The sequence below is a fragment of the Phascolarctos cinereus genome, unplaced genomic scaffold, assembly GCF_003287225.1.
Source record: "Phascolarctos cinereus isolate Bilbo 61053 unplaced genomic scaffold, phaCin_HiC Scaffold_4;HRSCAF=312, whole genome shotgun sequence".
NCBI classification, from domain to species: Eukaryota; Metazoa; Chordata; class Mammalia; order Diprotodontia; family Phascolarctidae; genus Phascolarctos; species Phascolarctos cinereus.
The window spans coordinates 46,841,272-46,866,223 of NW_027555847.1; the positions used below are offsets into that span (position 1 = coordinate 46,841,272).

The 24,952-nt window shown below is 40.1% G+C and overlaps 1 protein-coding gene across 9 annotated transcripts in view; it reads left to right on the forward strand.

Annotated features, from left to right (window-relative positions):
* Window positions 1-24,952, forward strand: part of ITPR1 (inositol 1,4,5-trisphosphate receptor type 1) — a 393,174-nt gene that overhangs the window by 155,286 nt on the left and 212,936 nt on the right. For 6 of the 9 annotated variants that reach the window (XM_078152159.1, XM_078152160.1, XM_078152161.1 and 3 more), the window contains exons 6-15: window positions 4,874-4,960; window positions 5,844-6,002; window positions 8,587-8,685; window positions 10,465-10,548; window positions 10,646-10,792; window positions 12,609-12,704; window positions 14,177-14,221; window positions 20,173-20,327; window positions 23,779-23,878; window positions 24,341-24,501. In XM_078152159.1, the coding sequence (XP_078008285.1) occupies window positions 4,874-4,960; window positions 5,844-6,002; window positions 8,587-8,685; window positions 10,465-10,548; window positions 10,646-10,792; window positions 12,609-12,704; window positions 14,177-14,221; window positions 20,173-20,327; window positions 23,779-23,878; window positions 24,341-24,501 (1,133 nt within the window). The remainder of the gene's footprint in view (window positions 1-4,873; window positions 4,961-5,843; window positions 6,003-8,586; window positions 8,686-10,464; window positions 10,549-10,645; window positions 10,793-12,608; window positions 12,705-14,176; window positions 14,222-20,172; window positions 20,328-23,778; window positions 23,879-24,340; window positions 24,502-24,952) is intronic. The other 3 variants (XM_078152163.1, XM_078152166.1, XM_078152167.1) reach the window with 1 other exon arrangement.

The following is a 24,952-nucleotide window of genomic DNA, read 5'->3' on the forward strand; positions in this document are numbered from 1 at the left end:
TTCAGCTGGTCCTACAAGGAAAAGAGGAGCAGGTGGTGTGCCCTCAGTTTAGGGATAAAGTTGTAACATACATTTGATAGAGAGGAAACTGAGAAATATATCTGGAGACAGTAAATCATGTGCCAGTTCAGCATTTGTTTCAGCAATTTTGCAAATAGAGGCCCTGACTTTATTGGAAACAGTTTTTGGTGATTTATTAGCAGATTTAAGTCCATTCATTGTCCATTATCCCTACTCCCCAGTCTTGTTTACTACATATTACCTCACTTGTTTAACCTAAAACAACATGAGAATTGCTGATGTCTAGAGGCCATTATCTGTTGTGGATGGTTCTCTCAGTGCTGCCTTATGTAACTAAAGGAAAATGTTTTATATCCATACATTTAGTGAACAATAAATATTACGTTTTTTTTTTACCCCCTTCCCCCTCCACAAAGATAATATGAAGAAAAAGAGAATACATAAGAAAATAATAATAAATGTAACTTTTGGATTTAGTGCTCCTTTCTGGAAAGGCAGGTAGGCTCAATTGTGAGCCTTGTTGTACATCTTACCTTTCTAATAATGCTACAGGGGTGATTAATTTTGAGCAGTCACTCCTTTTTGCTGGTTTTGAATTTGACTGTGACCAGTTAACTCATTTAAGTGGAATTTCCAGATTCTTTGGTATTTATTCCTAAGTCGCTGATATTCAATTAAAGTCTTTAGTGATGAATATATTGCTTCCAAACTTGTGTTTAGATCTGTTGGCCCCTATTTCTTGGCAGTTTGAAGCACAATTCAAGGTTCCATAGAGAGGAATGTGCTAATATGTCAAAGAGCTGTGAGCTGGTCAGTGTGGGGTGCTCCCTTTGCTGATACAGAACTGTGTCACTTTAGACAAGTCATTTAAGTTCTCTGGGGCCTCACTTTCCTTGCCTATAAAATGAGGCACTCCCATAAACCACGTCTATGGGTATTTCAAATTATAAAACTTTGGTTTTGTACTTTGTGGTCTATGACCCATATTTACACTTAGCCAGGCTGGTCCTTAGACAGCAGATGTACTGCATTTTTGCTCAAGTCTTACCAACTTGGCAGAACCTGCTGGAACAAGTGCTCTCCTGGAATAGCCTTCAAGAAACCAAGGTCACCTCCACATCACACAATGAGCCTTTGGAGTAAGATTTTAGTGGATGTGAAAGAGAGGTATACTTTTGATGTGAGCTTCTGGAGAAGTACGAATTTTTAAAAAATCTTTGTGTGCCACAGTGCTCTGCCTAGAGTAGAAACTTAATAATTGCTTATAGATAGATTGATTAGCCAAGGAGTAGTCTTTTTAGTGTAATGATTTTATAAGTGGAAAAAGGGATATTTCAGGGTACTAAAGATGTTTTTTTTTTAATTTAACTCCATTGCCTTTACTTCTCAAGGTATAGTTTCCCTTTTTGATTTGTTTGGTGACATCTTTCCAAAAGCTTCACTAAGAAAACTATTTTCAAAGCAAAATGAAACATTAACTATAAGATCCAATAGCTAGATGTTTAGTATAAACATTTCCCTCTAAATAACAAATGGAGAATAAGGCTGTCATAAGGGGTCAATATCCTCATTAGCTCTGCTATGCCTGGAGATGCCAGTGGGCATAAAGGCTTAAAAAGGGAAGAAGGAAAAGGAGAAGAAAGGGAAAAGAAATAGAGAAAAGGAGGGAGAGAGTATAGAGGTGTGCGTGTACGAGAGAGAGAGAGAGAGAGAGAGAGAGAGAGAGAGAGAGAGAGAGAGAGAGAGAGAAATAAATGATGGGCCACCCATAATGGCTGCCACTGCTTGTCTTGTCCTCATCTTGTCTGTGGAGATTTACATTTTAATCTAGTGAAATTTTCTCAGCTCAGAATCATCAGGCAGTAAGCCTAAGCCAAAATAAATAGAGAAACATTTGAATGGAATTTTATCTTAAGGATCTGGTAGAATGAGAATAAACTCTTTATTGTTTGCATCAGTGAAGGGGCAATCTCACATAGTTCTTATGGACTCACTAGCAGTTGGTTTTGGAACTCACCATCTCGATAGCTATTCTCATCAGATTTAAGCTTTTAAATCTTGACTTAGAGGAGGCTTACATGTGGATAGAGTTGGAAACTGCCTAAACAGTGTGATTCCATGAGCACCTGAAGATCTTCTGCCCTCAAATAATCCCCCAACTGCTTTCTGTGATATCTGAAATTGCCACCACTAAAGGTCCTTTGCTTTGATGTCGTGTGTATGCATGCAAGTGGACAGTTAGAATGCAGCTATGTTGCCTGGGAGAAATAACCTATGAGCACCTAGCAACTCCTCCTTTACTTTGGTAATTAGAACTATGGCTGCCTTCAGTGTCATCATTCCTTTCAGTCGATAAACATTTATTAAGCCTACTATGTGCGAGACACTGTATTGGAGATATAAAAAAAGGCAAAAGACAGTCCCCCTGCCTTCAGGGAACTCAAATAGGAAACAACATGCAAACACACACACACACACACACACACACACACACACACTTGCACAAAAGCTATAGATAGGATAAATAGGAAATAATTAACAGAGGGAAGGAACTAGAATTAAGAGGAGTTGGGAAAGGCTTCCTGTAATGAATAGGATTTTAATCGAGGCTTAAAGGAAGCCAAATTACAGCCTATTCATATTTTCTTATCCTAGATGACTCTTACCGGTGCCTTTACATGAAAGAGAAGTCTCCCAATGGGCTGAAGACTTCTCTTTAGATATTAAATGGTTATCAGCTTTTCATGTGTTATCCACCTTAGCCTAGGTTTTCTTATTCCATCAGCCTTTGAGAAGAGGTCATGAGGGAGGCCAGACAGAGATATTTTGACTAGAGAGAGTTTGAGGTTGAGTCAGGTCTGAAGGAAAAGGAGCTATCATAGATCCAGAATTAAAGGAAACCCTAGAGACCTGTGAGGAGATCACAGCTCTGGAGCTGGAAGAGATCTCAGAAGCCTCCTGAAGCCATCTCCTTCACTTTACAGGTGAGGAAACTGGTGGAGCAGATGAGATAATCTACATAAAGGGCTTTGCAGCCTCAAAGCTCTCTCAGAATGTTAGCTCTTCCCGTTAAGTGACTTGGCCCAAGATTGTAGCCATCGGAGGTGGGATTTGAGCCCAGGGTCTCTGACTGCAGAGACAGTGCTTTGTCCTCTGAGCCACCCCAACCAATTGGCTCATTTTCCAGAAGAGGAAACTGAGGCTCAGAGAAGTTGAGCCTTGCATGAGTTCACACACATTATAGTAACAGGAGGAAGAGAAGAGGAGGAAGAGGGGAAGGAACTGGCATTTGTATAGCACTTTAAATTTTTTTGAAGCACTTCCCATACATTACTTTATTGGAGGCTCAGAACAGCCCTTTGAGGTAAGTATCACAGTCATCATTATTCATTGCACAGATGAGGAAACTGAAGTTAAGTAAGTGATTTGCACAGCTTACAAACGTCCGAGGCAGGATTTGAACTCTGGTTTTCCTGACACTAGGTTCAGGGATTTTTCTACCAAGTCATTACCTCCTACTTCAAAATTTTGCCAAGGCTGGCGCTCATACTTTACAGAGGCCAGTATGATAATTTCTTTACTCGATATCAGGGGGAAACAAGATTAAGGGAGACAGGGGAACCTTTTGGGGATCAAAGTGTTGTGTAAGTTAGGCCACCATTATATAATTAAGATTGGATTATGAATAGAAAAGATAATGTTATAAAAATGGATTACATGTACAGTAAGTGTCTAATTGAATATGGCACTTTATAGTTAGTGAATATTTTATATATGTTATTTTCTCTAGCCTGCATCATTGCTCTTGGTCAGAGCAGTGAGAAATCATGTACAGGAAGTTGAGTAAGGCCCGTTTCTGGTCACTTTCTGAGAATATTTGATGTAAGTGAAGACTGGGAGTCTTTGGAAAATATAGTGTGGGAAGCCTGGGCATACTTATTGACCAGATTAGATACTAGGTTTCTTCCCACATCCTCCTTTTCAGCACACACCCGTCCAGGACTGGGAGAAGGGGACGTGGTGCACTCACTCCTGGATAGCGCTGAGTACAGCAACTTACCTTTCGTGGTTGTTGTGATGGAAAAAAAGTAATTTGGAGGAAAGAGATATGAATTTGGAGTCAGGAGAGACCTGAGTTCACGTCCAGTCTTGAACACTTACTGGGGCTGTATGTATCCAAGTTTTACAGAACAGATTCTTTTATTAAGGGGATTTGTTCTGTGAAGTTTGAATTCGATCAGAGGGCCTCACTGGAGGACCTAAAGGGCCACATGTAGCTTTGAGACCTCAGATTCCCCACCCCTGCCCTAGCTAGCATATTGTAAGCACCAAATAAATGAGCAAATGAATAAATATTGTGCAAATAAAATAGTGAGAAATGACTACTTATGAAAACAACCTTTCAAACAAGTCCAGAAGCCTCCAGACATCTTTGTGAGCCTGCCCAACATTCACAGACCTGGCTCCATGTTTACTAAGACTGTCTCCTTTTTCCCTTTCTTGTATCATACCCCTTGAAGAGATGCAAGAAAAGCTGATACTCTTGCATCAGTAGTTCTGTTCTTGCATCAATAGTTATAGTTAACAGTTTCAGTCAAACCTACCCTTTTTGCAGGGGTGGGGGCGGGGAGGAAGGCAGGATAAGAAGGTGGAAAGATGGAAGAAAGCATGAGAAAGCGAAAGAATTACAGAGTTCGTGGAATTTTCTGTTACATCCTCTGCCTGATTTCACTGAGTTCCTGACTATCCTTAAGTACCCATTAATTTTCTGTGATTGCCGTAAGTTATGAAAAGGTTGTCAAACTGCAGAAGAAAGCTGCCCCTTCACTGTCAATCTCTTCTTTCTTTCCAGCATGCAGCAGATCTGGAGAAAAAGCAGAACGAGACAGAAAACAGGAAGTTATTGGGAACTGTCATCCAGTATGGCAATGTCATCCAGGTAGGTGGGGATGGCTGACTCTATGCTTCTGGAGTTCCAAAGTGTATTTGAACAGAGAATAACTCTTTGTTGCCAAGACAGCCCAGCTAAGTTTAAAGATATATATCTCCAGATCCAAGATTTCTGTTTGAATGCCACTTCTTGCCAACTGAACCCATTTTCCGGGGTGAAAGACGGAGGATATTTTATAAGGAATAGTGATGGTGTTCAGGTGGTCATTACAGTGAATTTCTTCTTCCTCCTACCCTTCACCCCCTGTTAAACTCGAGGCTGGGATAGGACTGTAGGATTTAGATTGTCACCTTATGTAAATAGAGAAAGCGTTGTTGGAGAGAGCCCACATTTCTGAGTACACTTCTTGGCCTCTGATCTTGTTATGTGCTTGTCTCTCTTGCCTCTGGCATGGACTAGAATGAATGGGAAAGAGTAATCACCTACTCTCTCTGCCCTCTGCAAGGAGGTCAGTTTGCTTCCAAAACAGCCTTGAGTCTATTTTGATATCCTTAAGGGGCTAACAATTAGTCTGGTAGCTCTTATTAGAAACCCTTAACACAGCAGATAATGCAGAGTGGAGTGCAGTGGGATTCTCTCCTTGGTCCACCCTTCTGTAAGAGGAATCTCACCACTCCTCTAAGGACATTCTTTTCTGTGTCCCTTCATGGTTGGTTGAGTCAGAAGTTCTCAGTGTTATTTCCATGGCAAGAATGCTCTTTGGAACCCCTCAACCAAACTAGTTTTTGATTAAATATTAGTCAAACTAGGTTCAAATTCTGGAATGAGTGTAGTACAAGGAAAGGTGTTTTATGTGCAATTGCATAGGATGGAGGTATCCTAAGGAAAGACTGGCCCTCATTGATTTCTGTCTTCTCTTTGCGGGTTTTAGCTCCTGCATTTGAAAAGTAACAAATACCTAACAGTGAATAAGAGGCTTCCAGCTCTCCTAGAGAAGAATGCGATGAGGGTGACTTTGGATGAGGCTGGGAATGAAGGATCTTGGTTTTACATTCAGCCATTCTATAAGCTACGATCCATAGGGGACAGTGTAAGTACAAATCCCTGTTGTAAGGTACTTTATTTTCATGCCACACCTTCAGTTTGTAGCTCTAGCTTTCAAAAAAACTGGAGATAATCTTCATCCCTGATCCTCAGTCAAATGTAAGCTCCATGGGGGCAAGGACTGTTCCATACGTATTTCTGTATCCTAGCACCTCGTAGATACCTTGTACACACAGCGCCTGGTTGCATAACAAATATTTGTTGAATCATTGAAACCAAGCTGTAGCTATATTCTTATCCTGCTACAGGTTGGGCCATGCCTGGTGAGGAAACATCCTCTATCTGTGCAAATCGGCAACTATTTTATACTTATTATCTTAGAGAGTTGTTTGGGACACCGAAGGATTGTCTCTTGTCTTAGGCATACAACCAGAAGGGGTCAGAAGCAAGACCTGAACCCTGGTCTTTCTGACTCGGAGGTGAGTTCTCTATCCTCACCGCCAGGCCGTGTCATAGGCCCAGACCTCGGAAACCATGTGTGAGTTCCGTTCTAGCCAACCCGATGCTCTGTATATATTAATGACTAAATGCTTACCTGGCCACTTAAATTGACAGTAGAGGAAAAAAATCACCATGGAACCATGTCTTGACATTCAAAAAGGAGCCTTTGAAGATAGAAACAAAGGAGTTTCTTGAAATACGAAATTTATAGGGTCACAGGTCTAGAGCTGGAAGGAACCTTAGAGGACACTGAGCCCGGCCCCTTCGTTTTACAGAAAAGGAAACTGAGGCCCTGAGAGGTTAAGTGACTTGTCCTGGGTCACACAATCACTGAGTATCTGAGATAGGATCTGAACCCAGGTCTTCCTGACTCCTAGTTCACTCTCCACCATGCCCCAAATTTAATTGTCTCTTGATAAAGCCTTTGCTTGGTTTGTCCTCTGTCTCATTTTTGTGCTTCCCTTCCTCTGACCCCTTCCCATTTTGGTTGCTATCTTGGTCAGACTCCTGTGATCCATGTGGCCTGCCTAAAATCTGGACAAAGAACCATGTCCTTTAAAAAGAAAGGATTTAGTCTTTGTCCTAGGAGAGGAGCAAAGACAAAGCCTTTCCTTGGGAAACATCATGCTTCTGGGCCCCTGAAATTCCACTGGGGACTTTGGATATAATTATCCCAACTCATCATTGTTAAGGGGAGAAGAGATACCTGAGTGGTCCTGGCTGAGAGTAGTGATCCAACTGGAAAGTTTTGCCTTGGTTATCTGCAATAGCCTTACGTTAACCTGTCTTTGCCAGCAGTGGAAGCAATGAGAGGAATTGGTAGAGGGACAGAGAGGGGACCTGATGCTTTTTAAAAGATGTTTGAAGGGCTGGCATATGGAAAAGGGATTGGTCCTTGGCCCCAAAGGGCCAACGTAAGAGCAATGACTGGAAACTAAAGAGAGGGAAATGTAAGCTCAACGTAGGGAAACACTTCCTAGCTCTGCCCAAATGGAGTAGGCTCATTATTTTAGAGCTTTTAAAGCTCTTACTATATTCTTTGCCTCTCTTCCTAACTGGGTAAATGATTCTGCATTGCTTCCTAACTGAGTAAATGATTCTGCATCCCACGATTACATGCCTCTATGTAGGAACTATCTTGGAAGATGTGAGAGAAGCAGCAGGGGTGCTACATTTGGAGTTAGGAGACCTGGGTTTGAATTCTAGCTCCGTTACCTACTAGCTGAGTGACCTGGGGCAGTTCACCTAACTTCTCTGGAGCACAAATACCTCATTAGAAATTAAAGGAGCCAGACCTAGAAGGCCTCTACGGCTCCTTTCAGCTTGAAATATATGGTCTGGTGAGCTTTCATAACTTGTATTGTAATGGACTGTTTATTTAAGATCGTAGCAACCCGGGTGCCATCCATTAAATGATGGAACCCTCAGAATAGCCTCCAAATTTTGGAATTGGAAGAGACCTTGGTAGCTATTTTGTCCAAGCCACACTTGAAGAAAGAATCCCTCTATGATATATTATAGTAGTCTTTGGCCTCTGCTTGAAAACCTCTCATGAAGGGGAAGCTGTAGCTTCCTAAGGCAACCTGCTCTGTTTTAGCAGAGCTAGGAAGTATTTTCCTGTGTCAAGCTTAAATTTTCCTCTCTTCAACTTCTAGTCATTGCTCCTACTTCTGCTCTTTGGGACCAAAATGAAGGCTGATTCTCTTTCCATATGCTGACCCTTCAAATACTTAAGACAGCATGATTTCTCCTTGCTTTCCCTCTACCAAATCCTCTCTTCTCCAGGTTAAACAGCTTGAATTCCTTTAGCCAATCCTCATATTTCATGAAGCTCAGAAATAAATAGAGAAGAGTTTGCCTAAACTGGGTCAAATATCTTTTACTCCATTAAATGCCTCCTTTTGCCTCTCAGTGGAGGTTTGGGGTAGGCAGGTTTTCAGTATGTTGACCTGTGGGATATGTCAAAACTGTCCAAAGGCCATCTTGAGCCTCGTACCACTCTCTGCAAACTCTACATTATGAAATGCTTATTTGTGTTTGTACTCAGACTCCTTAACATCTGGGAGCCAAGAAACTGTAGGCTTTCCCCCTTGCCTTCATCCTTCTGAGGACCTATCCCTTCTTTCTAGGTTGTCATTGGAGACAAGGTGGTTCTGAATCCCGTCAATGCTGGACAGCCTCTTCATGCTAGCACTCACCAGCTTGTGGACAACCCGGGCTGCAATGAGGTAAGAGAAAGAAAAATAAAACGCTGAGCTGTGATCCCACAACAGGTACATAGACTTACTGTGGATCATACAATATTAGCGTTGGGAGGAACCTCAGACAGAGATCAAGTGCGTCCCTCTCATTTTGCAAAGGAGAAATTGAAGCCCAGGAATTAAGCACATGGTAATAATTGTAATACTGTGTAGTAATAACAATAATAATAATAATAATAATAATAATAATAATGAAAATAATGTTTATATAGCACTTTAAAGTTTACAATCCACTTTATAGAAGAGCTGGAATAGACTTTAGAGGCCGCTGAAACTGAGTCAAGCATTCTTATTATACAAATGAGGAAATTGAGGCACAGAGATTCTTGCCCAGGGGTACGCAGCTCCGAAGTGTCTGAGGTACTGAGTTCAGCTCTCTAGCTTCTGTATCATTTGATGTTCTCAACAGCCCTACCAAGTAGATGATATTATCGTTCTCATCTGACAGACAAGAAAACGGAGCCTGAGAGAATTGTTCTTGTTGGAAAGCTGAAAGAGTAAAGTCTTAGATGGAAGAGAGAGTTGGCTTCTTAGTAGTCATGCTAATTGAGTTATAAAGGTGTTGAATGTAGCCTGTATTCTCTCAGAATAGAGAAAAGTTCTGTGTCCTGGACTTGTCCTGGAGCCAGCTAGGTGACACAGTAGATAGAACACTGGGTCTGGCGTCAGGAAGATGTGAGTTCAAATCTACCCTCAGACACTTGTACTAGCTGAGTGACCCTGGGAAAATCAGTTAGCCTCTGTTTGCCTAAGTTTCCCCAGATGTAAAATGGGCATAACAATAGCACCTACCTCTCAGGGTTATTGTGAAGATCAAATGGGCTGATATTTGTATTAAAAAAAAAAGCTCTTAGCACAATGCCTGTTACGTAGTAGACGCTATAGAAATGCTTATTCCTTTCCCTTGTTTTCCTTTCTGGCTGGTGAGCAAGAGGTTGGGTAGAGTTACTAGCAAGAGATAGTTGGTTTTGGGGGGTTCATAACTTTATTTTTAATTACATTTTTATTTATTTCAGAAAATATTTCCCAATTGTATTTTTTTTAAATTTACCATTTATTTTAAAAAAAATTTTGAGTTCCAAATTCTCTCCTTCCTTCCTGCCCCTCTCTCACCCTGAGAAGGCAAGCAATATGATATTGATTATACATGTGAAGTCATGCAAAACATAATTCGAATTTAGCCATGTTGTAAAAATTCCACAAAAAAGCACGAAATATAAAGTTAAAAAGCATTTTTCAATGTGCATTTAGAGTTCATCAGTTCTCTTTCTGGAGATGGATAGCACTTGTCATCATGGGTCCTTTGGATTGTCTTGGATCAGTGTCTTGACCAGAGTAGCTAAGTCTTCCATAGCTGATCATCTTTGTAGTATGGCTGCTACTATGTAAGATGTTCTCCTGGTTCTGCTCACTTCACTTTAGCAAGAGGTATTTAGAAGATCAGGTAGCTTGGCCCAGGAGCCTTAGCTAGGTCAATTCCATCAGGGGTGCAGAAGCAGGTGGTGCCAGACCTCTCCTTGGAATGTTGTTCTCCTTCCCACAAAAGGACATTGCCCTAATTAGCAGTGTAGCCACACCTTGACTCTGAGGTATTTAGGTAGTTGATGACTTTACCGAGTTATTCCCCCAGCCTCAGTTTTGTCTGCTGTGTGGTAATGAGGATTTAATGAGCTTAATAAAGGGGTTCCTGCGTGTCATCGACCTACCTGACCGAACACTCTGTCAGCCTAATCATCTGTTTTCCAGGTCAATTCTGTCAACTGCAACACCAGCTGGAAGATCGTCCTCTTCATGAAATGGAGCGATAACAAAGATGACATATTAAAAGGGGTAGGTTCAAGTTGTCTGATGGGACTGGCCTGTATTTTCATCATCTTGTATCAGCTGAGTCAGAGCTTCTTTTTATTTCGTGTATGTTCATCCTTAGGGTGACGTGGTCAGATTGTTCCACGCAGAGCAGGAGAAATTTCTGACCTGTGACGAGCATAGAAAGAAACAACATGTCTTCTTGAGGACCACGGGGAGGCAGTCAGCCACTTCTGCCACCAGCTCCAAAGCACTGTGGGAGGTGGAGGTAAGCCATGAGGAGTGGGAGAAGGGCGAGAAACAAACACATGGCTTTCTAAGAATAATCCTCCATTCCAAATCTCTGCATCCTCTTCTTAAAAAAAAAAGTTTAATTGATGTCATTTATTTTACATATTAGTAATTTTTTTTTGATATCTACATGCATATCACCCCAGTGAGGTCAGAAAGACAAAGTTAAATAGTTAAGGAAAACCCATGGAGTCTGACAGCAGATGCACCATTGTGCCCTCGTAGGCTTCCATTTCTCACAAGGAACTAGACACGTTTCATCGTCTGTTCTCTGGGACTAACGTACTAGTGACATGTTGTATCCTCCTGATAGAGTATAAGATCCTTGAAGGCAGAGACAATTTCACTTTTATATTTGTGTCTCCAGTATATGCTGTAATGGTTGGCACACGTTGATTGACTAAGGCATTGCAATTAATCTGAGTTGAGCTGCCTTTGAGTATGTTTTTTCACTTACATTATTACAGTCATTGTACATGATACTTTTCCTGGTTCTGATTCTGTAGTTTTCTGAATTCCACATCTTTGTTGTTTTTCTTATGATTCAACGGTGTTCCATCAGATTCATCATATGCCATAATGTGTTCATTTATTCACCCCTTGAATGAGTGCCTCTGTTTCTCTGTTTTTCTGTCTACCTTTGTCTCTGTCTCTCTGTTCTTTTATGCTATTGACATTACTATAGTTAAGTAGTGATAATAAATAGCATTTATATAGCACTGTTTAGGTTTGCAATGCATTTTACAATTATCTCATTTGAAACTGTGAGGAAAGTGCTATCATGATCACCATTTTACAAATGAAGGAATTGAGGTGGGTAAAAATTAAATGATCTTCCTATGGCCACTCAGCTAGTGAGGGTCTGAAGTTGGATTTGAACTTAGGAATTTTTGATTCTAAGTCAAAATTTATTTGCCAGTCTATAGAAATACTTCATATTTTCCATGATATGAATTGGATCTAATTTAGGTGAGACTTTTCCATTTGCCACATAAGAGAAAAAAAGGAAGTTCCAAGATTCATGGTTCTAGTTGGGATGAATTTGGTTATAATCTGTCAGAATACCCTCTTATGGTTCCCATATTTAAGAAATCATGTGGGTAACTACCTTTTAAAGTGGTAGAAATTATTTCTGATTTTGAATTATTGATTTTACTAGCTGTCACATGTCAACCTAGTTGGCAGGAATTTCTACTCTTGCATCCTAAAAGCGATAACCTAAATTTTCGTCCTTTATTAGAAAATCTAGGGCCAATTTAGTTTTCCTGAATGCTCCACAAAAATATCAGGCCTTTGAAATGATATTGTGCCTTGTTACTTTCAAAAACTCAGAGACCTCTTCAGAATTTCTGTTGACTTTGTGGATGTGTATTCTGAAACAAAAAGAAGTGAAAAGACAGCATTTTGTTATATAGTAAATTGTCTAGATTCTTCAGCCAACAGTAAACCATGCGTGTGTCAACTGATGTTTTGATGCTCACACAATTAGCTTGTTGATCTCCTTATGGGTGCAGATGAATTCCAAAAACTTGTTTTTTATCTCAGGAAATTCAAGCTAATCTGTCTGTGAATACTTCACGCTTTTATATTAATTTTATTCTGTTAGTAAATTCAACTTGTACCCTGAAGAAGCATTATTTAACTTTTCCTATAAGTTTGGACTTACAAAAGACTTGTTGAAAGATGATTACACATCTTACTAGTCTTCCTATCCATTTAAAAAAGTCAATTGGTTGTGATTTTATAAATGAATTAAATTTTCTTTCAACATGGTGTGTCACTCCTCTTGCTAGGTGGTACAACATGACCCATGCCGTGGTGGAGCAGGATACTGGAATAGTCTCTTTCGTTTCAAACATCTTGCTACTGGGCATTACTTAGCAGCAGAGGTAAGGTGCAACCTGGGTCCTTGGTTTATCTCCCCTTGTTCTATCACTTCCTTTTCATAATACAGCCAATATAGTCGATTCGATGTCATTCCATACTATCTGATTTGTGAATTACCCCTCGCTTTTCCTCCTTAACCTTTTCCTACGAGTGCTTATTAATACTTCTACTGGAAGACATAGCAACAAAGGTAGTAAAAATCCTTTCATTTTGTTTGGTTGTTGGTACCTTGATTAAGATTTGATGAAAAAAGAAGGTTAGAAACTCACCCTTCAAATGACATTTTAGGATTATCAATGGATTTCATTTATCTATCTTGTCAAATCCAACCATATTCTATGCCCTAGTTTGGGAATAATTATGAGTTGACTTATAGATAGATACATGACATGAATATACCATGAGTGTGAAGGAGTAGAAAACTTATAGATATATATGTTAGGTTGTGAAAGCAAGTATAATTTTGGTAAAGTCTCTTGCAAGAAGAAAAAATTTGAAAGTGCCTTCTAAATTTTTTTAGTTTCAGATAAAGAAACCTGGTCATTTGGTGCCTTGAGAGGAGAGAGATGGGGCCAATCTCTTTTATTAAAGTAAAAGTCAAATATAAGGGAAATAACTTCATTATCAAATGACTGTTAAGAGTTTTAAAGGCAAGATTTAATAGTGAAGGACAGAAGGAATTTGTTTTTTAATTTATACATTAAATTAAGGAGACTTCCTGCAGTGTGGCAGATGTTGAGATTTATTCATAGTAGCTCCATGAAGTATGTCAGAAGACTTCTGTTGTCTTGTGAATTGGTGTTACTTATCATAGATCTTCAAGGTTATTGATAACTGGGTGAATCAGCATTCTGTTCCTACTGACCTGAAGAATGTGGAGCTTAAAAGTTCCAAGCTCTTTATGAGATCTGATCCTTGAGTGATTTATTCTATGATTCTTTTCCTCTTTAAACAAATATTTAAGAGTTGAGGATAAAAAGCCTGCTTTGAAATTTCAGCTATGACTCTAAGGAATTTCTAACTGGCTGTGTAGAATTTTGATTATAATGGTTTGCCAAGATAAGTGTTAGTTACCTTACCTCTCTTGTACCAGGATAAAGATAGCTCTTGCTGGAAGGTTTTATATTTTAAATTTTAGTAAAAAAGATTTCTTAGAATTCCTTTCTGCAGATTTGATTTTATTTCTGTCAGACTTTTATCTGAGTCAGGCTATCGCTTTGATAGTCATTAAATCACATTCCTTCTGTCCAGACCTGAGAGCCAACTGCTTGGCAAGAGGTCAATTGTACTACATGTGTTGTGCTCGTGTATCTTGTGTGTGTTGTAGTTGTGGCATGCTGGTTTTGTAGAAGGGAAGAAAGAGGCTCCTCGTTTTTCTAACATCGTTTGCAGGCCTTGAAGCCTTGTAAAAGTGGGACCGTACGCCTGAGAAAGCTATGGATTTTTAAACTTCCTAATGATTCTTTTTCATCAGGTAGACCCTGACTATGAGGAAGAGTGCCTGGAGTTTCAATCCTCAGTAAGTATGGGCAAGAGCCACTTCTTGTCTTCATCTAGGAGGGCATGACCATAGGCCCTGGAACTGAACTAGGTTTTCTGTATCTGCAGGTTGTGAGTACTAGGAAATGTACAGTCTGGACTTGAATGAAAGGGAAAGTTTGGATCTGCTCTCTGTCCCCTGGGTAGCCTTAGTATCCTTCAAAAGGCCAACTCGTATGGGACATTATTGCTTGTGATTTTTGTTCAGTCTGGTTCATCAAGGTATCTTGTTACCTCTCCTAGAAAAGAAAAGTTGCTAGTTCTAGAAGAGACTGGTCACATACCATAGCTTGAATCAAATGTCCTCATTTTATAGATAAGGAAGAGGAGGAAGAGTGATGATATGGCAATGTACCTACCACTGGTTCTGGTTTCATTTAGTTTTCATAGAAAGAACACAAGATATTGTAATTAGTGTCCTTTTAACTGTGAAGTTGTCCTATTTGACATAGCATACCTGATAGTCCATTTGATATCCTACTGTTTTAAGAGTATGTCCTCTGTTGCCAGGAAATGGGTAACTATCCTTAGTCATATTGTTGTAAATTGGTGGCGTGTCTCTAGTGTAGACTATATTTCCAGTTGATGGTGGTGTTTAGGTACCATTACTTCAAATAGCTGCTCAGTATTATTTGCTAAGAAGGATTGGAAAAGGGACATCGGAAAGTATTAAGTGATAAAGAGCATCACGCCCTTTTCTTGGGAGGGGTCTGGGGAAGTTGGATTTTGGTCCTCATAGTTTTGAGGGAGAGAAAAAAACGTTACTTGAACAAGTTGTGCCCCATTAGAATTAGTCTAATAGCATGGGGAATGGTGATGAACATTGTTTAGGGTGTCTTAGAAAACAGTAATAGCTTTTATTTCTATAGCACTTTATGGCTACTTTATTACTTCCTGAAATCATGGAATTTAAGGGATCTCAATGGGTCATCTAGCCCAACTCTTAAATGAAAGGAATTCCCACAGTAATATGCCCACTATACTATACTTTAATGGATCTGTGAACTCAATGATATAAATGCTCCCTTTATGAATGAAGATTAAACCCCACCCATGCCTTCTCTTCTCATCTTGTGGTATCCTTTTCATGTGGTCCCATTGGTCCTACAGAGAGGATCTACCTTTATGCTGAAGGTTTTCCTCTAGGTCTTATTCTGTTTAGAAGATAACTATGACAGTACTAGGGATACCCCCAGTTATTCCTCACTCTCCATGTGACTGACCCATCAACTTTCACAATCTTTTTTTGATATTCTTTATGCTGCTTTTTCTGCAAAGGCCATAATTGCAAATATATTTGCTGCCTTTTACATGCACCTGCCATGTGTCTCTCCATTATGCTTGGGGTCACCTACAACTTTGATTGTTTGGAGAGCAAGTATTTCATAATTTATAACTATGCATTATTGCTGGTGAAATATTTGTGTTAAAAAGATGGGTTTGAGGGACAAGTTCAGGATCATTAAAAGCATTAACCAGTTTCCCGAATATAGTTCAGTTCATTCTAATATAGCCCTTCTTATTGTCTATCATTGTCCATCTGCCGTACCTCTGTCAGGCAGATAAACTGATCTATAATGATTCCACGTCCTGACCGTCTATCTATGTGTCAACATTTGGACAAGAGGCATTTTTTAATCCACTTTGTTTTTCGTGAGTGGATGGTGAAGTTGTTCTGAGTAGTCATACCTCTCATTAAAGAGAATTCAATTTACTCATTACATCTAGACCTGACTCCAGTTATGCTTCATCTCCTGGCCATCTTCTAGCCAATGGCTTTGCTGCTTGGATTAGGAACCATGCCCTGGAAGACTTCACCTTCTGACCCCTATCACTGACTCTGAGACCCCACTGTGTGCTGATTGGTTTGCGTCCCCCTCTGTATCTAGGTCTAGCTACAGCTACGCTTCACTTCATTTCCCTTCCATCTGCTTGAGACATGCCTTGACATTTGACCATAAGCCATTGCCCTGGAGAACTTAACTGGCTCCTTCCCCTCCTCTGACTCCCTCTCTGGGGCACTGCTGTCTTGATTGATTCAGGTTACCTACTGCATCAGAGTATTGCTCCAAGCAGACTTCCCTAACTTTCTAGCCATCTTCTCACCAGCCACATGAAAATTAGGGTCAGTATCTCTGTCTTTTTTCCATTTCTGATTTTTTTCGACATTGATGATTTGTTTGACTAGGTCAGTTTAAAGCTGCTGCAGTTGCTCACGGTATTGTTTTATAAAGATTCTGCACTTTGGTCTAACTGCCTGATGGACTAACTGCAAGCAGAGAGCAGACTCTACTGTGATTTTCACGTCATGGATGAGTTGTTTATTGTCTATGAAGACGGAGTCCGTTTCTTATTCCTTCTGGTCTTTGGCATATCCAGTGCCTCTCATCCCTGTTTTGGAAGAAGATATTGAATAGATAGAGGCATGAGAATTCTGAACAGTCCACACGCATTTAGGCTCTTGAGTTCTCAAACATAAGTCATGTTTTCCAACACACTTTTTTACCATCCTTTACACTGAAGTCACTGATCATCAAGATATATGTTTATTTGAAGTGAAAGATGTTGGCAAGTTCTTCATATAATGTTCTGCATGGAATGTTCCTCTGCCTCTTCAACCACTTTCAAAGAGTTGGTACATAAGCTTTAGTTATTTCTATGGTGTTTGTTTTGCTTACGCTCATTGTGAGCGTTGATAAGATGGGATGAGAAAGTATATCATGAAATGATGTTTCTTGTTGATTTTGTATTTACATTATAATAAAATGCCAGTTACCTTCATTTCTCCAAAGTACCTGTAAGTCATCTTTCTATTAGAGGAAACTCCCTGTTGTCTTCTTATTTCATTTATTGTGAGAATATGAATATTGACGTGATTAATTTTTTTCCAGTAGTATGCCAGTCCATTTGTTACTGGACAGAATTTTTCACATTTAGCATGCTTATAATTAAGTTAAAGTTTATAGATGGCTTAAAAGTTATTTCATTCTTAACATCTGCTTCCTCCCTTTTTGCAGCTCTACCACCATCACTGCCATACTGGAAGGAGTTTCATAAAACTGGGAGCCATTTTTCAAAGTTTTCTATGTTAAATGGCTTGCTGTTGACCAAGAATTTATCAGCTCATGGCTATTGTACTGATGATGAAACTCTTGGCACTTAGTGAGACTGAACCTTAGATAGCAGATTCCATCTGTCACTGGAATCATACTCAGAATCTTTCCCGTGTGATAGGACCTACCAAGTGTATGCTTTATTGGCATTGCCTTTCACACTAGAATGAGGCACCACAGTAGCTCATAGTGGAGGGCTTGATAGCAGCAAATAATTTTATATGTATTATCCAGCAGTACTTTGGAAATAGTCATATTCTAATATCTGCAGTAATGGGAGAGAACATTGGTGTAGACAACCCAAAAATTGTTTGACATTTAGACAGCATTTTATGACTGCAACAAATTTGCTTTCCCATGTATGTCTTAATTGAATTGTTGATTCTTAGCCCTGGAAGGAAGATACTTTAGGTGTCACTCAGCCTCACTTCCATCCCATTGTAGGAAACCCCTTCAGCCATTATTCATCCTTGGTTTGCACATTTTCAGAGGTTAAAGAGCTCACTTCACTGTATAATACCTAGTTCTGTTGTTAGACTGCTCTAATTGTTAGAATGCTCTCCCTTAGGTTGAACTAAATTCTATACCTTTAACCTCTCAGGCATTAGTTTCAGTTCTCCCTTATGTAGCTACACATATTATTTATTGCCTTCTACATATGACAACCCTTCAGATACATATGACAAGAATTGTTATGTATTCCCTAAATGTTTTTTATTCTGCACTGAATAGCTCTAGTAATTTCAGCCTCTGGACATTATGTAGACCTGTACCTCTGGTGTGATGGGTATAACATGAGGGCTTTGAGAAAGGTATAGCCCACTGCCACTACCATGAGATACCTATCCCTGTTCCTGCCTTAGGAAGTTGCCTGCATTGATTGTGTACTCTACCTTTACTCCACTTTTCTGGTAGGTTGGGTGCCATTAGTGGAAGAGTAGAAAAGTTGGAAAATGACAGGTTTAAGAGTATTTCATTCTGTTCTACTTTTGCTCATAACTTTCCCCCCTGTAAGTTTCTTACTGAATGCATTGCATTTCTCTCAGGGGTTGATGTTATATGTTTAGTGGTGCCTTTCAGTCATCCATTTAAAAAGGAGAAATGGAAAAGCTTTCAGGTTTTAGGATTGATCCTCTTGATTTATGCTATTTGCCCACTAGGTGGCAAAAGTAGCTTGCACATCGAATGACTATGATCTGGTTAGTCTTATCTTGGACCAAGATGTCAGGAAATTCTGAGTAGTGAAGATCTGGACAGAGCTGCCTTCTTGCAGCCTCAGGTTATCTTTGACCTTCTTATATGTTTCTCTGAAGTTTTAGTCACCAGGTCACAGCTTGGCTATATTCCTCTGTCTAGTGGCCATTGCAGACTTTAGATCTGAAAGGGTGTGTGGAATGCTCTGCAAGTTTTGTGAGGTATAACAGACTCCATCCAGTCAGAATCAGTCCTGCCTGACTGAAATTTTCATGCTGTGTTGTGGGCACCAGACTGTGTATAGTTACCACAACATTGGCCAGCAGGGGTTCAGTTCAGTGGGCCGCTGAAAGATATGAGGGAGAAAATTAGGAGGAAGAAGTGGCAAGTTTTGAATAGTGAATGTATTTCAGGGGGTGGTGGTGGGAAAAAACATTTAAGACAGATGGTTAATGAAAAAGGCAAACTTTGGGGAGCCTGTAGCGAAGGTGTTGAATCTCAAAGGAAGAATCTGTCTCCTCTCTCCCTTTGGCCATGGAAATCTTTAACTTGCCTCTTCTTTAAGTCATGCAGTTTACTTTCGTTGCTATTGGAGGATGAAGGTTCTGTCCAAGACAAGTGGGTTAGGAGAACTGGAAAACCTGCTATTCCCAGTTGGAGTTTGTTACCAAATATCTGAAGCTCTGCTGACTGTTAAGGCATTTTGCTTATACCTCACTGGAAGAGGGACATAAAGCCCATCTAGAATCACAGGGATAAAAAGGACCTTGAAAACCCAAGCCTCTTGTCAGGATTTACTTTAAAATTCAAAATAACTCAGGCAGATGGGCATCTGACCTGTTTTTGAAAGAACTTCCTTAAGAGGAGGTTTTATAACCTCTCCAGAAAGCCCAGGTTGTCTGATGGGCCTTGTTCTCAGAAATTTTGGCATTCTTGCTAATGCCGTTGTCTAGTGTTTCAGTATAAGGCCATTTTACCTCGAGTTATTTCAAACATGCTTTTTATTCTATTCTGGATGAATGAACTGCACACATCTGATTTCACAACCTATGCTGTTGACCAGTATGTGGAATGATATTTTAGAAGCCATTGAATTCAACCCCCTCATCTTGCAGATGAAATAACTTAAGCCTAGAAAGATTAATAAATGAGTTGCCCCAAGTAACATGCATGGTGAGTGGATGAGCTAGGATCTGAAGCTTCTCGAAAACACATTTGTCCTAGACACACTGGGGCTGCTCTTGGCTTGAAACTGGCTATTTCTTCTTTGGAAAGTGGACCACCGTTCGGAGCAAAATCCTCAGATGAATTAGTTGTCTTAGATGCTTTCCAGTGTCTGGCTGCTCTTTTTGAGGGAGACGAATTCCATTTTATCACCAGTGGGATTTTCATGGAAGACCAGGACTGTTACCCAAGGTTGATTTAAGAGGCGTTGCAATGGGAGGCAAGTTGTGTAACTTTTTTTGGCCAAAGTGCTAATTGTCAACTTCTATGATCTTTCTGAAACAGAGGTGTAGTTTCTACCAGTCATTCTTCTTGGTACCTGAGACTTAAAAGATGATTTCAGTGCATGTGGCATTTGGCAAACCGCTTTTCTGACTTTGTGATGAATTTTCTTCCTCAGATGGACTCTGACCAGGACGCATCAAGAAGCAGGCTACGAAATGCCCAAGAAAAGATGGCATACTCCCTGGTCTCTGTGCCTGAAGGAAACGATATCTCCTCCATCTTTGAGCTAGATCCTACCACTTTGCGAGGGGGGGATAGCCTTGTTCCAAGGTATGACAAAAACGCGCGCCCCTTTAGGAGTCAGTCTGTGCTTGGAACCTGACTTAATGGTGATGCCGCTTTACTGCATGGTGGTACAGCACCTCCAAATTTACATACTGCTTCCATGTCTGTTCTCTCATTTGACTCTTCTCAATAGCCCTTGGAAGAAGGCAGGGCAGATAATATTATTTCTAGTTTCACAGATAAGGGAACTGAGGCACGGAAAGGTTGTGATCTAGCCCATATCAAATGGCTAGCAATCAAGAGCTCACGTCTCTCACGTCCAGTTCCAGTGCTCTGGCAGCCACATTGCTTTGTCATCTCTTAAACCAGTCACTGCTATAGAAAGAAAAGCTATATGAGAAAGGCCTATATTGTATTAACTAGCCAGTGTTTGGAGCAGCCAAGCTCTGGAACCCTTTGTCCTTTGGAAGAAAGGGCCAGAAGGGATATGAGTAATTTCCTAGTACAACCTCTTTCTTTTACAACTGAGGAAACCAAGTCCTAGTCAGGGGAAGTGACTTGCCTGAAGTCATACATAATGGCAGAGTTAGGATTTGAAACTTATTTCCTCTGATTCCAAATCCAGCACTCTGTTCTCTCCACCTTCATATAATTCAGTAATCATATTTCTAACCTATTTTCAAGTAAGAGTCTAAAGGGCCTAGTTATGAGGTGCCATGGTCAGGAAAACACATGAAACTAATTCAGGTTGAATATTGTTAGTATTTGTGTCTTCCTTTCCCCTTTCTGATTGGGTGCTGTTGACCAAATGAAGAAATAATGGGAAAGAAAAATTGTTGGTAATGGTATATTGGAAATGCTGGATGGCTTAGTGGATTGTAGTAAGGGTGCTGATGAATATTCCAGTTATATTATAAAATTTTAGTTTTGTTGTGCTTTTGAGGGAAAGTGGTATATTATGGAAGGCTCTATTTTCTTCACACATTCATTCAGTAACGGTTTAGAAAGTGCTGGCTATGTGTAGAGCAAATGTATTTAGGCGTTGAAGGTAATGCAAAGGTAAGTAATTACCTGCCTTCAAGAAGCTGACAGTCTAACGGTGAAGACTGCCAGTGATCCATGTTCAAATTGATTAGAGAGTTCCAAGGAGCGAGCAGTCACTTTTGACAAAAACAGGGAACCAAGAATGTGGTATTTCATATGGACCTTGAAAAATGGATAGAACCTCAGTAGGTTGGTATGGTTAGAAGCAAATATTTCGGGCATCGGTAATAGAATGAATAGAGTCCCAGAATGAAAAAGTATTCTTTCTTTCACCGGTTTGTCTGGAGAATAGGCTGTTTTGTGAAGAGCAATGGGGGATAAAGCTGAAAGGAGCAGTTGAAATAAAATCGCAGAAGGGCCCTGGGTGTGAGGCTTTTTCTTTGGTAGGCAGTGGGGAAGTGCAGGAACTTTTTGAGCAGAGGTAGAATGTGATCAGATCTGTGCATTAGGAAGACTCATCAGTCAGTAAGATGGAGGAGAGACTGGGGGTGGCAGGGATTGCTCTAGTCCAGTTCAGAGGGGAGGAGTACTTGACCCATGATGTTGGTTGGTAGCAGGAAAGGCAAAGAAGAGACCAGTGAGAGAGGATGTGTAGGGGAAGCAGCAGTAAAACCTGGCAGCCGAATGGATAAAGGGTGTAAAGAGGAGGGGCAGACAAGATGATCCCGATACTTTTGAGGGATGGGGGAAATTTTTGAAAAATTAAATTTTAATTTTAAAAATAGGGAAAGCAGGAGGAGTAGGTTTGAGGTGATAGCGTTCGGTTTTCAATATGATGAGTTTGAGGTCCTGGCGGTACACTAGTACTGAGATGTCCGATGGGCCTTTGGACATGTGATGGTCTGGAGATGAAGAGGTCGGGGCTGTATCATTTCTTACATACAAATTATTGTTGAAATACAATTTTTATAACACCTGAATATTGATTTGTATCATATGATGGGTAATGACTTATTTTGTCTCTTACTATATTTCCTGGTATATCCCACACCAGTGTCCTCTTATAGAATCTTCTCTGAAAAAAAAAAGAAGAAAAAAGCCAGTTCAACATATCAGAAAAGTTGGCCATTATATTCAGTGTTCTATGCCCAGAGTGCCATTTTTCTACAAAGAAAGGGAAGATTTTTTAACAGGGTGTTAGAGGAGCCTCACCACATCACTGTACTGTGTGATAACACTACAGGTGTTATTCCTCTTTCCTGGATGCCTTCACTTTGCCTTATCCAGATGCAACCCATCCTTCAAAGCCAAGCTCCATTTCCACCCCCTCTGGGAAGCCTTCCTGAAATCTCTGGTATTTTTCTCCTTTGCTGAATTCCTGTGGAACTTGGTTATTTAGCAGCTCCATATTTGTGGATGTGGCCATTCACACAGGAAAAGACCAAATGAATGAGGAATGTCCGTCGCCCATATTTCAACATGTATCTAAGTAGACACCCAATAGAATGTGTCAAATACTATGTATATCTGAGACAGACAGTAAATATGGACAGTAATGTGGACCCAGATTTGACTATACGTTTTCAGAAAATTGAAAAGCACTTTTACTCACTCTAAGCAGCCTCCCATAAAAATAAAGAACTGTATTTGTCTAGTGTTGTGCTATAAAAAAGCGACACAGAATACCACTGCTTCCAAAGACCTAAATGTGAATGTTACTAGAGGAAAGATTATGTCATCAAGGAATTGTGTAACAATGAGAATTTAAGGGCTGGATCCCATGGCAAGAACAGGAGATGGCTTTAGTGTTATACTGGTACCTTCCTGATGAAAAAGGTCATTAAATTTCAGAAATATGCATGAGACTCACACAAACTGGGCAGGCATTACTGGGTTGGAATTTACCTCACGTCTGAATCAATAAGATCACAGATTCATTTAAATATTTAAAGAAATTTTCCTTGGGTAACAGATTCTTACTATCATCTTGTGTTATTTATTGTTACTTATTAGTGCAGCTCAGACTCCTTAAAGTCAGAAACTATTTTTTTTAAGTATTTCTGTGTCCTGTGTTCAAATTTGTACTTAACATATCAGACACTCAATAAATAGTTGTTTAATTGAGGGGGATGGGGAATATAGTGCTGCCCATGAAAAAGCCACGGGGTTTAAGAAGCTGATGCTAGGATACTTGTCATGGGTGGGACCACTTTCATATGCCAGGTCTGAGACTTTGAAAAGATTATGAGCCAGGCCACACAAATTTAACCATGATAATAAATTGATATATAGTGAGCACCCACTAGCACTTGGTGCTGCTAGGTACTTAAAAAAAGTGCACATTACAGTGTAGATGGCAAAAACAACAACCAAAAAATAATAACAAAACCCAAACCACCAGTTATCTTCTGTACATGTACCTTTGGGGAGGGGGCAGTTGGAATATTTTGAAATATGGTGATGACCAAAAAATGACCTAAAATGCCCTAGACAAATTCTTGTTTGCCTTTAGGAACTCCTACGTCAGGCTCAGACACCTGTGCACGAATACCTGGGTTCACAGCACAAATATCCCCATTGACAAGGAAGAAGAAAAACCGGTGATGCTTAAAGTAAGTCTGGGAGCTTGGCTGCTCACTCTGGGTCTTTGGTTGATCCCGAGTGAAAGGGTTGCATTGTGTCCAGAAGGGAAACATACCAACCTGTCGAGCTTTATTGATTCATGACCAACCTGAACATGGCCAAACTAGAGTTCTCCCAAAGAATTCTCCACAGAAAGACCTGAAGTGAAGCAAGCTCAGAGCTGTAGAAATAATGAGACCATTTAGGTTAGCTTCTGGTCTTTAAGCTTATGCAATTACCTGGATTTTCATGCCTATCTTAAGAACAATTTTGGCTGCTAACAATGTTTTGGCTTATAAACTTGAAGACCATTAAATTTCCAATTGATATTTAAATATAAGGCACCATGAAAATTTTTGCCATTTCCATCACCTTATAAGGTTAAGCCACTAGAAATCCCACTTCCTGGCCCCTTAACCCTTCTGTTTCTTGGATTTTCTTGCATTTTTCAGATTGGCACATCTCCCGTGAAGGAGGACAAGGAAGCTTTTGCCATAGTTCCAGTGTCTCCTGCTGAGGTTCGGGATTTGGACTTTGCCAATGATGCGAGCAAGGTTTTGGGATCCATTGCTGGCAAGCTGGAAAAGGGGACTATCACACAGAATGAAAGAAGGTAAAGCAACCAGGGAGCAAAGGAAAGCATTTTTCTTTTTTCTTGCAGAGCATATAATTACTTGCCTTTTTAGTGGGCTAGAATATGCAGTCGTGGTACACTTGTGACCTCTTCCTCATGAGCCACCTTGGAATCTTGCCACCATTTTTAAAGGGAGCAGAAGATTTTACCCATTCCTTATGGACCTGGTCACTGACTTTCTCACCAGATCCTTGGAATCTTGAAAAGCACAGATGATTTCAACTTTTACTTTTCAGTAATGAAAGGCAGCAGGGTAGAGTGGAAAATGGATTTGGAGCCAGAGGAACTGGGTTTCTATCCCAGCTCTGCCACTTACTAGCTCTGTAACCTTGAGCAAGTCACTCAACATTGCTGACCCTTAGTTTCTCTATTTGTAAAATGAGGCAGTTGGACTTAAGTGTCATCTGAAGTCCCTTTCAGCTCTAAATCT